The sequence below is a fragment of the Lissotriton helveticus genome, chromosome 7 (genome assembly GCF_964261635.1).
Source record: "Lissotriton helveticus chromosome 7, aLisHel1.1, whole genome shotgun sequence".
NCBI lineage: Eukaryota > Metazoa > Chordata > Amphibia > Caudata > Salamandridae > Lissotriton > Lissotriton helveticus.
In genome coordinates this window covers 1,089,516,824-1,089,532,376 of record NC_136068.1, presented here as the reverse complement: position 1 = coordinate 1,089,532,376, position 15,553 = coordinate 1,089,516,824, and the positions used below count along the sequence as shown (strand labels likewise).

The window sequence follows — 15,553 nt, the reverse complement described above, 5'->3', positions numbered from 1 at the left end:
GGACTGTGAGGGGTCGAGGGAATTGTTGGATTCAAGGAAGGCGGCGAGCTGACTATTGACTGCTTTCTCAATGACTTTGGCAGGAAATGGGAGGAGCGAGATGGGCGGTAGTTCTTAAGTTCAGTGGGGTCTGCTGTGGGTTTCTTCAGAAGGGCGCTGAGTTCGGCATGTTTCCAGCTTTCCGGGAAGGTAGCGGAGTTGAAGGAACAGTTGATGACATCGCGGAGATGGGGTGCGATGATGGAGTCTGCTTTGTTGAAAATGTGGTGGGGACATGGGTCCGTTGGCGATCCTGAGTGGATGGAGTTCATCGGGCGGATGGTGTCATTGGTGGTGATTGGGTTCCAGGTGCAAAGGTTGTTGGAGTGCAGTTTTGGTTCGGAGGTGGGTGGAGTGGACTGGTCTTCAGACTGGTTTTCAAAGCTGTTATGTATTTCGGTGATTTTGTTGTGGAAGAATGAGGATAGAGAGTCTTGGGAGGGGGTGATGTCGTTGGTGTCGGCGGTGGGGTTGGTAAATTCCTTGCTGTTTTGGGCGTTGTTGTCGAGTCGATCCTTGAATGCTGATTTCTTGGTAGATCGGATCAGCTGGTGGTGTTTGCGGGTGGCGTTCTTGAAGGTGGCCCGGTTGTCAGTGGTTGGGTTTTTTCTCCAGGCTTTTTCGAGAGTACGACAGAACTTCTTAGATTTCTTAAGGTCATCATTGAACCAGGGGGCTTTTTTGCTACCTTGCTTGATTAGATGGTTTTTCAAGGGTGCTAGTTCGTCGGCGCTGTGGGTGATCCATTGTGTGAGGTTGTTGGCTGCTTGGTTTGGGTCCGACGATTTGGTAGGGGGGTTTTGGTGAAGCGATGTGAAGAGCTGGTCGGTGGTGATTTTGTTCCAATTTCTCCGAGGGATAGGTTGTGGGTCGTGGTCTTTTTGTAGTTGAAGTGAACGCAGCTGTGGTCCGTCCAATGGAGAGCTGTGGTGTGATCGAAGGAGATGTGCTTGCTGGAAGTGAAGATAGGGTCGAGCGTGTGTCCTGCCAAGTGAGTGGGGGTGTCAACAAGTTGTTGAGTCCGAGATTGGCGAGGTTGTCCAGAAGGGTGGTGGTGTTGCTGTCGTTTTTCTTTTCCAGGTGAAAGTTGAGGTCTCCCAGTAGAATGTAGTCCTCGGAGGGGAGGGCGTGTGGGCTGATGAAGTCAGTGATGTCTTCGCTGAATTGCGTGCGGGGTCCTGGAGGTCTGTAGATGAGGGTGCCTCTGAGTGTGGTTTTGGGGTCGGTGTGGATCTGGAAGTGAAGGTGTTCGCGGTAGTGAGGTTATCGTCGGAACTGGTCGTGATGCTGATGGTGTTCTTATGGACGATGGCGATGCCTCCTCCAGTTTGGTTGGTGCGATCTTTTTGGATGATCTTGTAGGCGTCCGGGATGGCTATGGCGATGTCGGGCGCTGATGAGGCGTTCATCCATGTTTCTGTAAGGAAGGCGACGTCCGGCGATGTAGTGTCGAGAAGGTTCCCGAGTTCAATGGAGTGTCTGTGGACCGAGCGGGTGTTGAGCAAGATGCACTTTAGGTGGTTAGTGTCGGAGTTCTGTTTGGATTATGTGGATTTGGTGTGGGTCCTGATGCAGTCTAACTTGCAGGAGTGGCAGGTGAAGGGTCCATGGGTGTGTCCTGGGGCAGCTTGGTAGCATTGTGGTGTGCGACCGGGGTTCAGGGCTGAGAGGGTTGCGGCGTCGTACGTGATGCGGGTGGAGAGGATGTTGCGGGGGCTAGGGGGTATGGCGCTGGACGCGGTCCAGGAGCGGACATGCGTAGACTGGCTTACCTTTGGCGCACCTTCGGCGCGCATGGGGCGCTTCCGCTGTGCGTGAACGCTGCGCGCAAAGGCATCTGTCATCAAGGCCGGACTGGGAACCACAACCGGCCCTGGCAAAGTGCTCGGCCGCCCCCCCCTCCTCCCCACTGGGGGGGGGGGGGGGCCACCGAGCTCTTTGCCGGGGCCGTTTTCAGCCGATTTTGGAACAGGCCCGATTTTCCAAAAACGGCCCTGTAACAAAAACGGCCCACTGGGGCACAATACCGGCCGTCACCCGTGCGGTGCACCGGGGGATTGCCCGGTGCCCGCTATGGCCAGTCCGGCCCTGTCTGTCATAAGTGGATGGTGGAGGGGGGAGGGGCGAGGGAGGAGCAGCTGGGAGGCGGGAGCGGGGTGGAGAGACGGGGCTACAGGAATGGTAGCACAAATGGTAAAGGATAGGTGTCATTGGATATCAAAGCCCATGAGGGCCACATGCTCCGGATCATGCCACCAAAGGCATCAAACAGATAATGGGGATATACAAGGGGAAAAAGAGGTCTTAAGCAATGCACTCCTCACTAGAGGGTCAAAGTGCTCTCCAGTTTCCAAATACCCTTCATGAAACGCTCATCCATTCCAAGTATTTTTCTTTGCATTCTGGGATTTGTAGTACTGTTTATCCTAGTAGTTCCAGAGTACAAAGAAAAAACCCGGGACTGGGAGAGTTTACTTACGCATGGTACTTGGCATCTTGAGAGATCTGGGTTCACTTTAATGGTTTAATTGTTGTCTCGGCATATCTCAGGGTACATTCAGTGGCATTAACTTGGTCAGACTGTAGATCTACTGGGATGCGGCTCGAGTAATTACCAGTGTCTTAGATTAATTCAAGCATTCCATCCATCCTTTTTTTATTTTTTTACTTCAGAACAGTCCAAAGCCTCATATTTCTGTAGGTTTTGCAAAATAAGTTCCTCATAGCAGTTGCACAGCTTGTTGTCAGACTCTGGCATGAAATAAGGCTGTACGTGTTGGCTGTCTATTTCCTTCTCTCTTCAGGTTGCAGCAGGAACATAGTATTTTCCTATGTCCTGGAGTATATTGCCAATTCCTTCAGGAGAGACAACCACAGGTTGCAGCAGGAACATAGTATTTTTCAATGTCCTGGAGTATATTGCCAATTCCTTCAGGAGAGACGACCAAATAATGCTGCCTCTGGTCTCTTTCGTTCTTTGCACCTGGAGCTGGATCTTAATCCACTAACTTACTCATGCCTTCAGGAAGCTGCAGAAAAAGTTCACTTGCTTGCTCCACAACTTCGACTAGGTTCATAAGCGTTAATGTCTGCATACTGACAACCTAGTGTAGTTCAAAATAAATGACTTTTATTGTCCCCTAAATTAAATCTAAATTTAAGCTGCTCAGTTAAGTGGCTCACAAATATTGCAGCAGAGAATGTCTGCAGACAACACATCTTGTTCTAGCGTCCTGTTGCTAAGTGCTTTTATAAAGCTAAAAAATAGGCTACCAATCGGTCAATTCATGGGTGAATGGGGCAATGCTTTTGGTTTATGCTTCTACCTCTATAAGGATCCACTTAGGATCTTCCCATTTATGGTACCAATCTGTTTTGACAAGGAAGATAGTACTCTGTGTTTGTCCAAAAGGGTACATCTACTTAGTGACTTACAGAAACAAATTCCTACCATGGCAAAGAGGCTTCCTCGGAGATGCAGATGATACGCCTGATATAGCCTTCCTTTCCAGGGCTAACAAATAGACTCTTGAGTTAGGAATAATCTTTTTTCCTTCTAGCACGATGGAGATGAGAAAAGAGGATCGCTGGAATGACCTGGGTCTTGGCGGCTCCTCCGCGAGCGTCGCCCCACTGCTATTTGAGCAGTGTAAACTTAAAAAAAAAATGATAACAAGCGGTTATCATTTTCTTTTTTTGAAAAGGATTGGAGCCTGGTCAGGCAGGGCGGGGCTGGCACAGTGAGGAGTGGCTTTTGCACTCCATAAGTGCGCATGTTGAAGGCCAGCCAAACAATCATGCGCACTTAGCATGTTTTCCACTGGGCTGTGTTGCCCAGCCCCGTGGAGAACATGCCCAGGCTCCTTGGTACTGCCTGAGGGGCAGAACAGGTCACTCGCACCAACCACAACGCTGCCCATGCAGCATCGTGATTGGCTGGGAGCCTGGGTGCTTCCGGTGCTGCAGAGTGAGAACGGAGAAGAGGGTGCTTCAGTGGCGGCTACGAAGAAGGTACGTTTAAGAAAAAAAAAAATCATCCAATTCCCCCGTCCCTGTACTGAAGCAGCCTCCACTGCAGTTGATGGTATGCGCTGCAATCTGTTTCCAACCTTAGAGTTAACAATGTGCTTTTGATGAGTCAAGAGCACCCAAAGGAATTCAGTGACTGCACAACACAGAGGTGCAGATTTAGCTGGATGCAACTGATGACAGCCTTCTTGTAGAGACCATAGTTTAATTGCAAACATAATACCAAAGCTGTCTCCTTAATTCTTTTGTGGGAAATTAAATATGGCTCACATCCAGCTTCACCCATTAGTAGAACATGAACTGTGGACCAAGAACGGAATAATAGCAAACTACATTTATGAATGCAAGTTGCCCGAAGGTGAAATCAACAATAATCCACTAACAAGAAAGAGGCTGCATCAAGTGCATAAATGTTTTTTAACTGTACAATTAAACAAACCCAGTGAATGTGACATTTTTGGAGATTGTGTTTTTACCAGGGATTTGGTAAAAAAACACTTCAGAATAAAGGAAAAAAATATTCTGGGAATGACAAGGTGCATTGTATAGAGTTCTGTACCTCTATTGCATTCTACTTGAATTGGGCTCTAGCCGTCTCCTGTTGGCATTGTTCACGCTTCTTCCTATTTGCCTCTTTCAGCTCATTGACGACAAGAAACTTTTGAGTGAGAAGTGCGAGTCGGTGGTGATGGAACTGAAGAAGGTGGACCAGAAATACACAAAGAAGCTCTCTCAAATGCAAGAGCACCATGAGCTGGTGAGACTTGGGGTTGGAGGCATGGGGGGACACAATGGATAAAGAAGAGTAAAATTGCTGGCAAAGCAGTGACAATATTCTGGTCACTTTGTCTTGAATTAGAAGCTGGTGCTCACATTTTCCAAAGGTATTGAGTGGTAGATGAGAGAGTTGTTAGAAGTTATGGCTGTGAAGTTGAGGTATGACTTGCTGTCCTCATCCAGGTGTTTTTTTCTTCTTGAAACAGTATATATTTGAGTTGTGCTATGCTGTACATGCAAGGATCTCTTTCTACATGTCCTTTTCAAATAGTGTTTTATATCTGGGGTTAGCCTAATTCTGAGATTTTTTTATTTCTGGCAGATACGTAACTGTAGCTGTAGTTGATAAACTGATTTGCCCAAGATGACAAAGTATGGTCAGATAGAGAAGTAGCTGGGAATAGGCTCTATCTCATGGCCACTAGACCACATCTCATTCATAGATCTTTGCTATAGAGGTCCTAATAGATGAACCAATGTATCTTTTGAGAAACACCTGAAAAGAAGAGTATGGGAACTAAAGTCTTACAATGGTGTGAGCCTGATTAAAGATCATGCCATGGAGCCCCTTCAGATGATGCCTTTGCCAGAAGATGTGTCTGAATATATCACTGTTTATTTGGTCTAGTCCCTCTGGCCACCATCTCCTGGCTGGGGTTTATAGATGAATATTCCTGCTTCCCAAAAGTTATACATGTGACCAGTACCACAGTGGAGCTTGTTATCACTGCCCTGAAAAGAATCTTTTGGACATCGGATTCCCAGAGTGTTGTCATGTTGGTCAATGCCCCCTTAATTGGTAAATACATCAGAGACTTTGCTAACTGTATGGACTTTCACTTACACTTTTAGGGCCCCAGGCAGTAGCATAGTGAAGGGATGTATGGTTCTGTTTTAAAAGTCCCTGTAAATTGAAATGTTGACTGAAGAGCTCATTTATGAAAAGACTGTGTCAAATGGAAAGATGCATCGAAGAACATGTGGACAGGGAAAAAACAGGAGACTTAATACTGCCAGATCAAAATGTTTGCTCTAGGGTGACCTGCTTATTGATCTTCACCCGTACCTAATACCAAGGTTAAAGGGACAATGAACGTTCATTGTGTGGAGGGACTGTCTCAATGAGGCAAGTAATTGATCAAGCTTCCATATGCCGAATGGTAATCTGCATATCCTGTCATCCAATTAGGAGGACTTGAACCAGAAGTCTTTCCTGAACTCGTCATGAAGACTTCATATCTTCTCTTAACTTTTGGTGGTGGTGGGGAAGAAGCTTTCCTGATGACTGAGCCCGATAATGCATCAAGGGGTGATTGCTAATGGTGCCTCGGTCGGACAACTGAAATGCATGCCAGACAGAAACAGTGCGTCTAAGAAAATAAATATGTGCACATGCATGCGCACAGACAACCTTTTTTTTTTTTTTTACTTATTCTTTCCCCTTTCACCTCACCATTCATCCCATCAATGCAATGCAAACTAGGGCAAGTCCTAGAGGGCCATAGGTGTCCAGGGCTGTCTAAATTGATGCACTATAATGGAATAGAAACAAAGAAAACAAAGTTTACTTTTTTGATTAGTTCCTTAAGAATTCAGAGTCTAAACATCACTGTTTTTCCCAGGATTTCAGAAAATGCCTCTAGTGAGAGTGCCAACCATCTTCACCTACAGTGAGTGTGGGCATAGACATTAAGTAGGGAGAGGTGAACAGAAAAATTAGAGAGAGCAAGTTGAAAGGAAGGTGGTGACTAGGGATACACGGATGAATAGTGTATTGCCAACTTGTTACCTGCAGGCCACCTTATTGTGTTTTAAGACACAATATTTCTGCACAGAAACAGTAGTAGAGTTTGGAGCACCCATTGTGGCATCCATCAGAGTGGACCATATGTATTGCTAGGGTGTGCAGGGTAGAGTTGATATGTCTACATCACTTAATGGACTTTTGTTCTCTCCTCATTTGTAACTCCTCACAAAACAGTTTCTTGACAGAAAAAGGTCAGCAAGTCTGCCTAGTCGGTCCATTTCCTTATTTGTTGTACTATCAACTGTTTATTTAGACCACTAAAAGTCCCTGTGGTTCACAGTTGGTGACATGGGAAGGAAGTTACCAATCATGTGCGACAACCTACACTAGGCCCAGGTCTGCTTTTGTACATCTGAAAGGTGCTTATCTGATCTGTCAGTGCTGGCAGCAGGGCAGTTACACTGCGAGTTGTAGGAAACTGAAGGAGCCGTTCATCAAATTTTGTGGAGAAGATGATCTGGAGATACAACTTGTTTTGAGCCACACCTTGGAGCACCTTCTTGTAGCCTCATTTAAGTCCATCTAAAGAACTGCATGTTTTACTCGCATTAACCACTCAGGCAATGTATCTGATTTCGTTGAGCAAATAATGCGAAAATTAATTATTTTAAAATATCAGTATTTTTCCATTGCATATAGTTTTTTTGTGGTGGTAAGAACCACTCGTTAGTACCCTGAACGTGTGGATCTCTTCCACAACCAGATAGGAAGTATGTTTTGGACTGATTAAGCTCTTTTCTGTTGTAGGTATGCATGCTGGAAGGATCAAACCCAATGATTAAATACATGTTGGTGTGACTGTGACCTAGAAGAGTTGAGAGTACATGAGTCTTGAGACAGTGCCTCTGTAGAAAATGTATCCATGAATGAGGTACCTGCTGGCATTACCTTTCTATGCAAAGGTGGGTACTAGCTCTGTGGAACTGTCTTTTTTTTTATAGGGCATTCACATTATTTTTGCCTGTGGTGCCCAAAGAACCTGGATAACAAGAAACAAACCATACAAAAAATAGGTGTTGGGCTTATTACCTTGGGCAGTTATGCGTACATCATAAAAGAGGCTGCCTTGTCCAGATCATACCCTCCTTTGTAGTCATAGCTGAGGTTCAGAAAGGTATGTGATTATTTATGTATGTACATAGACTATGTGTGTTTACATGAAAAAATGCACATCCATGTTCATCTACCTGACACTGTCAACAAGAGGATGTTTATTATTGTTGTAAAATAATGAATGCCTAAATAAACATGGAGTAGTGCCTGCTGTGCATAACGCAAAAATTAAGGCTTGCAAAGCTTGCCTAAACCTTCAAATAATAAACAAGTTTTTATTTTTATAAAGTTTGCCACCTCAGGGTAAACACAAACTGACTGAAATGACAAGGTGAAAGGGAAGACATTTGCTAACCCAGTAACTGGGGGAAAGTAGGGATTGTGTGTGGTCAAAGTTTGGTCTGACCTACCATAATTTCACTGTGCATTTATCCTACCATCTCCGCGCATCTTCTGAATTGTTTCTTATGCCTCACATATGGAAAGTGAGCAAAGTAAAAGTAGAGGTGTTTCACCCAGTGTGGGGAGCCAATGGCCAGGCAGGGCTACTGGCCCACCATTGTGCTGCTTGGGTTCATTTGACCCTAGGATCTATCCCCCTGCTGCACTTATGCTTCAAGGTAGCACGGGTTGAGCAGTCAAAGGCTTCTTTGGTAGGTAATGTGTTGGGGTAAGACTCATAACCATAACAGTTAAACAACAGACACTGTAACTGACTGTTCAGCCCAGAGCTTGTCTTAATCCAGAGAAAAGTACTTTCTTGTTACAGCAAAATAAAATACTACACACCTTCAGGGGGATCCAATTACAGGGTTCTGCGATCCCTTTTACGAGTTCCATCCAAGTTTCACACCGTCTGTAGTGGCGTAACACAACTGCTGTGGTGCTCCTCAAACATCTATAGTGTTTTAGAAGAGATAAATAGCTACTAGACAATACTCAAATATGAGTTCACTATTGGCCTGTGCTGTTGTATAACTTATAGATCAGTTTGCTCAGATTTTGAGCAATAGAGTTTACACTCAGAATATTTAGTCTTCTATGTCAATCTTATCATTGCAAGTTCAAAATACAGTCTGTTAGTCTTTTGATCTTAGACCCTGTGTTATCTATTTGCTGTGAAATGGTTTGATGTTGGAATCGATGATACACTCTTCTCAGTCACATGGTGTTCATCAACAGTACAAGATCATGGGCAGTAACCTTGCTTCTCACTTATGCTGCTAGGAATGAACAACTCCCAAAAGAACAGAGGATGGATGGAATGCTGAACAAATCAAACATTCTCCCCCAGTCACAGATCTGAGTTTAATCTGTTTTTTTTTCCACTCACCACTCCACCCCAGTTTGGACCCATTCATATGCAAATCACTCTTGACCATGCTTCCCATGAGAGCAGCCCAGCCCGAATTGCCAGGTTATTTTAAGCATATCACCCCTCATCAGCATGGCCTGATTTAATCCAGTGGTACAGTGAGCAAGGGACCCAAGTCTTGGCGTACCCTTTCCACTTAGGGTGACAAACGTAAAAAGCTTGTAGAGCACCGAGAAGAAGCAGATTTGCAAAATGAGCGTACAGTCACCGACCTGTACTGGGAGGTGTCACCATGCCTCACTGCATGATTAATGTGACAAACTGCATGAAGAATTTAGCAACCAGAGCATTAGTATGTTGTCTGACCAAAGGGCCTCGCGCTACTTCTGCCTTAACACTCGATGCAACCTGCCAGATAAGATGCCTTCACCTTTGCAGAGGACCTTCCCCATGGCACGGAGTCCACAACTGCCAAATGCCAGCACCCACCAACCAGGCCTGCTGAGTTGTTTATTCTTGCAAAAAGAACAGATGATGGATGGAATGCTGATCAAATCAAATATTCGCCCCCAGTCACAGATCTGGATTTAATCCATCGAGTATTTTCTTTAGCTCACCCCACCACCCCAGTTTGGACCCAATCATATACAAATCAGTCTGGCTATGCCACCGGTTTCAAGCTAACCTGGCTGATTAGGGTTGATTCCCCGAAATCAGTCCCTTGATGCTTGTTTCAGGTCCAGTGATGACCTGCCCTGGCAGTTCGGGCTGAACTGTTCCATGGGGAGGAGGGTCAGGGCTGATTTACATATGGCTGGGTCCAAACTGTAATGCCAGGGTGAGCAAAAAAACGATGGATTTAACCCAGATCTGTGATTGGGGGTGAATGTTTGATTCGTTCAACATTCCGTCCATCATCTGTTCTTTCTGTGTTTGTCACCCTAAGTGGGAAAGGTACGCCCAGACGTGGGTCCCGTGCTCGCTATGCCATCGGATTCAAGCTAGCATGGCTGATGAGGTGTGATACACTGAAACCTGTGTCATTTCTGGTCCAGGGAGGAACTGGCCTTGCAGTTCGGGCTGGACTGTTCCCATGGAGAGCAGGGACAAGACAGACCTGCATATGGCTGGGTCAAAATGGAATGTCATGGTGAGCAAAAAAAACAATGGATTAAGCATTCTGTCCATCATCTGGTCTTTTTGCAGGAATGAACAACTCAGCTGACCTGGTTGGTGAGTGCTTGTATTTGGCAGATGTGGCCTACGTACCGCGAGGCAGCTCCTCAGCTAAAGTAGTGGCGTCATTACTGGGAGGTTGCACCGCATGCAGAGGCAGAAGTAGCGCAAGCCCCTTTTGTCAGACAACATTCTAGTGCTCTGGTCGCAAAATACTACATGCAGTTTGTCATATGAATCATGCAGAGAGGCCTCGTGACACCTCACAGTACAGGTCAGTGACTGTTCGCTCCTCATGCAAGATGGCTTCTTATGGGTGCACTACAAGCTGGGAACATTGGTTCACCTTCTGCTCTTGGATAGTCTCTCCTTCTGCAGTGCCAAGTATTCTCCTTCTCTCTCTGAGCAGGCATCGAAGATTCTTTCTCCTAGACAGACGAGCATGTTTCTCCAACTTCAGGTGATGTCACATCACCACTGGGAGACTGGCCATCATGCAGACCCCATCCCTGGATCGCAGCAGCTATTCGTTACTCTGCAGAGCACTCCCTTCCTTGGTCAAGTAGAATTTAGAACTTGAACAAAGTGGGAACGTTTGGAGCCCTCATTTAGACTCATTTTCCAATCAGGGAGTGAGGATTCATTGTCTACAGTTCTGGTCTCGGGTGCTTTCATTTAAAATGTAATTTTCGGGTTGAAGTCCAGACCACTGCCTTTGTGCAAAGTGATGGTTCTCACAGCAGCTAGCGATTTGCGAACTCCAAGCAGGAGTATTCCAAGCCATGGACATGGTGACGTGTTAGATCTCTGCACCTGACTGTCATCAGCCTTCATGAAGCAGCATTTAGGCACCGCCTAGTAATGCCCTCACCGTTAACAATAGAATCTGCTTAATCACCCCGTCGCCCCTACAACTCACCAAATGGCAGTGCACATAAAGGAATAATCAGCAATCCCCTGAAATGGCCCTTTTAGAATTTCTAAGAGAAACATTGTCACCATCCTCCCTCACTTCATTGTCTGTCTCTCCACTTCCAGCTTCAGGAATGGAGGCAATACTCTTTCAATATTTTAGGAAGCTGTATCCCATCCTTCATTTTGTTCCCTGTGAAACCAGGGGCTTTCCAAAATGGATCTGACTGCTCCCAACAGTCACACTTTCACTGCTTCACTGAGTCCTGCTATCATCAAGCACACATTTACACACACTTAATATTAACCCACAGAATGTCACTGTAAGGATCTGGGTGTCATATCTAACAAGAACATTACACAAGTGGGTCTGCTAGTCCACACTCCTCATACAACAGTTCAGTACTATTAATCCACAGCCCACAATTCACTTCAGTGCACCCTCTAGATAAGTGTGCTGTCTGCATCAGAAAAGAAAGGATAAACATTTTACTTGCAGTTGGGTCACACAGGGCAAGTTGGCACATCCATGCAGGGGACATCCCTGTCCAACAGGGAGAGAGGGAGAACTGGAGGCCAACTCACATTTTCTTCCTATTTTCCTGTTCTCCACATTTCATGAGATCATCTTCCTGCGAATATCCCACTCCTTCCATCAAAGTGCCTAAATGTACTGTTTGTTTGCAGAGCTATACTCTTCAGATTGTCACTGTTCATTCATTCACTTGTGTTAACTGCTCACTAATTAACAAAGGCTAGTAGTGGGAATGTGGATTTTTAAAATTCTCTAATTTGAAAGGTGTGATTGGTTTGTCATTTCACACACCATGAAAGTTTATAAAGCAGTTTTGTATTTGCTGTGATGCATTACGATACAAAAATCCCTGCTACCCTTATGTACATATTAAAGATGAAGAAGGAATGTTGTAAAAAAAATTGTTGATTTCCTTTACATAAAAAAGCTTCTATATTGCAGAATAAGACCATTAATAATACAATGTTACATTGGAACACATAGCAGCTGGGATTAATAAAATAGTTCAGATTTGGCAAAATATTAGAATTTGGTTTTCTATAAGTCAAGCAAAAACCGCAAGTTAACTTTTGGATGGATATAATCTGTATAGGATTTACTTTTCAGGTTGTTTTCAATGGTTGCAGGTTAAATTCCAGTGATGCCCTTAATTTTAAGGGCTGTGAAATTACTTTGAGTTATACCGTTGTTATAGATTAGTTGGGTAAAAAAAACTTTGGCATCCTGAAAATATATTGTTGGCAATTAGTATACCTGTGTTGTAAAGTTTTATATAAATGTATTTCAATGGCAAACATTTCACGCACACTGGACACCGGTGAAGACGGCTGCTTTGAACTGAAATAATGCAGATCAATGATGTACATGTAAGCTGGTACCTGGAAATGTATACGTTATTGAGCTGTTGGAATATGGAATCGTTTGGGGAACAGATGATGAATCACATTGAGTTTGTTAGGGGTACAAAAAAGTGATAGATCACCTTTGTTGTGTTTTTTTTTACATGATATTGAGGTTTGATGTAGCTTAACTTATGGTCAGAATTTATGTGTACTCAAGATTTAGTTGTGGTGAGAAAATAAATCAAAAGTCATACTCACAGTTGAGAATGAATTTCCAAAATGTTTCTTCTTTCAAAAAATAGAGATGGCCCCTTTTAAAAGAAAAGACATGCTTGAGAAATATGAAATGATTTGGTACCATGATAATGATTGGTACGATTCATTCAGTTTTCTTAAGATGTTTTTTTCCTTGTTATTTTGGCGACCTATGTTCTTTGTCATGTTTATGCGCCTTTAACATATTAATAATTACTTGTGATCAAAACAGACGCACAACTATTAATTTTGTGATGTGAATAGGTTCAACATGTGGGTACATTTCGTATATTTATTGTTAGGTTTGTTTTTAATATTTATGATGAAACAATATTATAGTTTTCCCTATAAGTTGTAAGTCTATACATGTTCATTTTGCTCATAATTTACACAAAGCCCAACATAATTGCTGGAAAGTTCAGTAGCAATGAGTTGTCATAGATAGTATGGGAAGAAAATCTATCTACATGATGATCATAGTCTGAAAAGGTTCATTATCAAAAGAAAAATTAATAGTCTGTGAATAACAGTCGACTGGCCAGCATCTCTCTGTAATACCTGTGATCAAGCTTTTATAGTAGTGACAAAGCCCATATCTATGCACTAGCATTTGTAAGATTTGAATATTGTCATGTGGCTGATTCTTTTAAAAAGCTACAGGCAGGTGCCTAGACGTATATCATGGAAACAAGTGAAACGACTGTCAACACTAATATCTAAACATTTTCGATAAACAAGCTAATCTTTCTTGCCTTGGAAGACCAGAGGTGGGTACATTTCAACATCAGACAACGGCAGTTCCTGTGGCCACCATTAGCATGAGTATAACAAACATGGCTGAACCATGTTATTGTTAGAGTAATGCAATGATATCCATTCCACATTTATTCCTTTTTTGTTCTGTTTTATTTGTCCAATCTTAGGATTCACTGCCAATTCTATGTTTTCAACATAACTTCCCAAAGAAATTACTTAAACTCCCCGTTGTCATAATCTGCTTTATCATCCAACATTTTTAAAGGCTAAGATGGGGATGTTTCCTTCCTTGAGTAAGACCAGAGATGGAGACAGTATAAGATTCGACGATAATATACATGATCAAAATGACTATGAAAACCAATTGTACATAATCAATCTTAATTCCCCAATCTCCGCAAATAATTTTTAACTATGACCAAACTCCTTCAAAGGCACCAATGTAATCAAGGATATGTTATTAAACATGTACGTATATGTTCAATCTGTTCATGTTTGCCCCCAAAAAAATATTTCAAGTGAAAGAATAAAATTCAATGCCTATATTGACATAAACTCCACCTGTGGTAGTCCGGCCATAATCAAGAGGCTTTTGAGCAAAATCATACTTTGTTGAGCTTCTGCTTTGTCAGAGATCAAACCTAAGACAATTACAGTTGAGTTTGCTACTTCCTTGAGGACTTTGCCAGCTTGGCACATCTATTGAAAAGGTTCAAGGTTGATCAGCTGTGCGACCTTGGATGAACAGTACTCTTGAGGAAAAGATCAACATAGGAGAAATATGAAGCTGATTTAGTTATTGCACAAAGGGACACATCAAACTCATTATATCCTATATAAATACTACCATTTATGATCTTACAACAAAGTCCATAAGCAGTATCCGCACTGTGAATGTCAGAGGATCTTCATATGGCCACAATCTCTGGGCTTAGGTATGCCTCGGTCAGACTGGCATGCAAAAATAACAAGGTGATTGAAAGCATTTGTGAATTATTTTCTGCCACTGGTAATCACTCGGGCCACCTTCCAGACCATCGACTTTCACATGCTGTTCCATTCTTGACGGAAGCCTACCTTGTGCAAATCATACTTTGTCCTGGCGAGACTGGTAGGCAAAACGGCTTGAACCTGAGAATGGAAGTTGTTGCGAAGCAAATAAGTGATTTGTAGTGTTGAAGAGTCTCATCATTATTTAGGTGCAAATAGAACATGGTTGGCTCTAATTGGTCACAATGCCAAAGGTAGAAGATAAGGCCACTTGATCCCTGTTTCACTACAAATCTTAAACATTATGTTTTTCCAGAGTGCCATTAAACCTTATTCCCTGAAGGCTTGGGGTGGTATTTGCAATGGAAGTGACGTTTGTTCACCAAAGGATGCTTCCAAACCAAGATATTAAGTCTCAAATTACTCTTTTAGCTACAGTAATGATGTAAGCTTGCACATATGGGAAAACTTCAATAAATGCTGACAAAATGCCTACTAGAACTAGTATATAACAATAACTTCTGGCCAGTTGAACGAAGGGCCCCAAGGTGGTGGGTAGTTTTGACACCTTTACCAACATTGTATGTTTGGCAAGTAGCACTGATAGGAAAGTATTGTTGGGCGATGGAGGGGAAGTAGGGGGCAAACCAATGGACACTTGCAGCATGGATCATGCTTTTACTACTGACATGAGCACCATCACCTTACAGTCTAGTTGCATTTGGGAGCAAGACTCTGGGGACTATTATCTCCTGTTTATCCTGCCACGCTCTGTTCGGGTCCTTTTTGGCATGCTATTTTAGACAGATGGTTATTTTCATTGCTTGTGCACAGTCTTGGAATTCAGAAAAATCCTTTATGATGGGCATAAGGGGTTCCAGTAGCTTGGGACACTTACAAAGTTACATGTTTCCTGAGAACTGGGGGGCTACTACTGTATTTTTAGCATTGTTTTTTGTAAATACATTAACTATGGACCCTTTTCCATGGGTGGTTTTATGAGCAGCACATTTCACATTAGCTACTTGGGAAGTGTAGGAGAGTAGGGTCTGCAATCCTATGATCAC

At 43.5% G+C, this 15,553-nt stretch overlaps 1 protein-coding gene across 2 annotated transcripts in view; it reads left to right on the top strand.

Annotated features, from left to right (window-relative positions):
• The window catches only part of CEP131 (centrosomal protein 131), a 441,974-nt gene that overhangs the window by 229,520 nt on the left and 196,901 nt on the right, over positions 1 to 15,553 (top strand). For both annotated transcript variants that reach the window (XM_078654173.1, XM_078654174.1), the window contains one exon: positions 4,709 to 4,825. In XM_078654173.1, the coding sequence (XP_078510299.1) occupies positions 4,709 to 4,825 (117 nt within the window). The remainder of the gene's footprint in view (positions 1 to 4,708; positions 4,826 to 15,553) is intronic.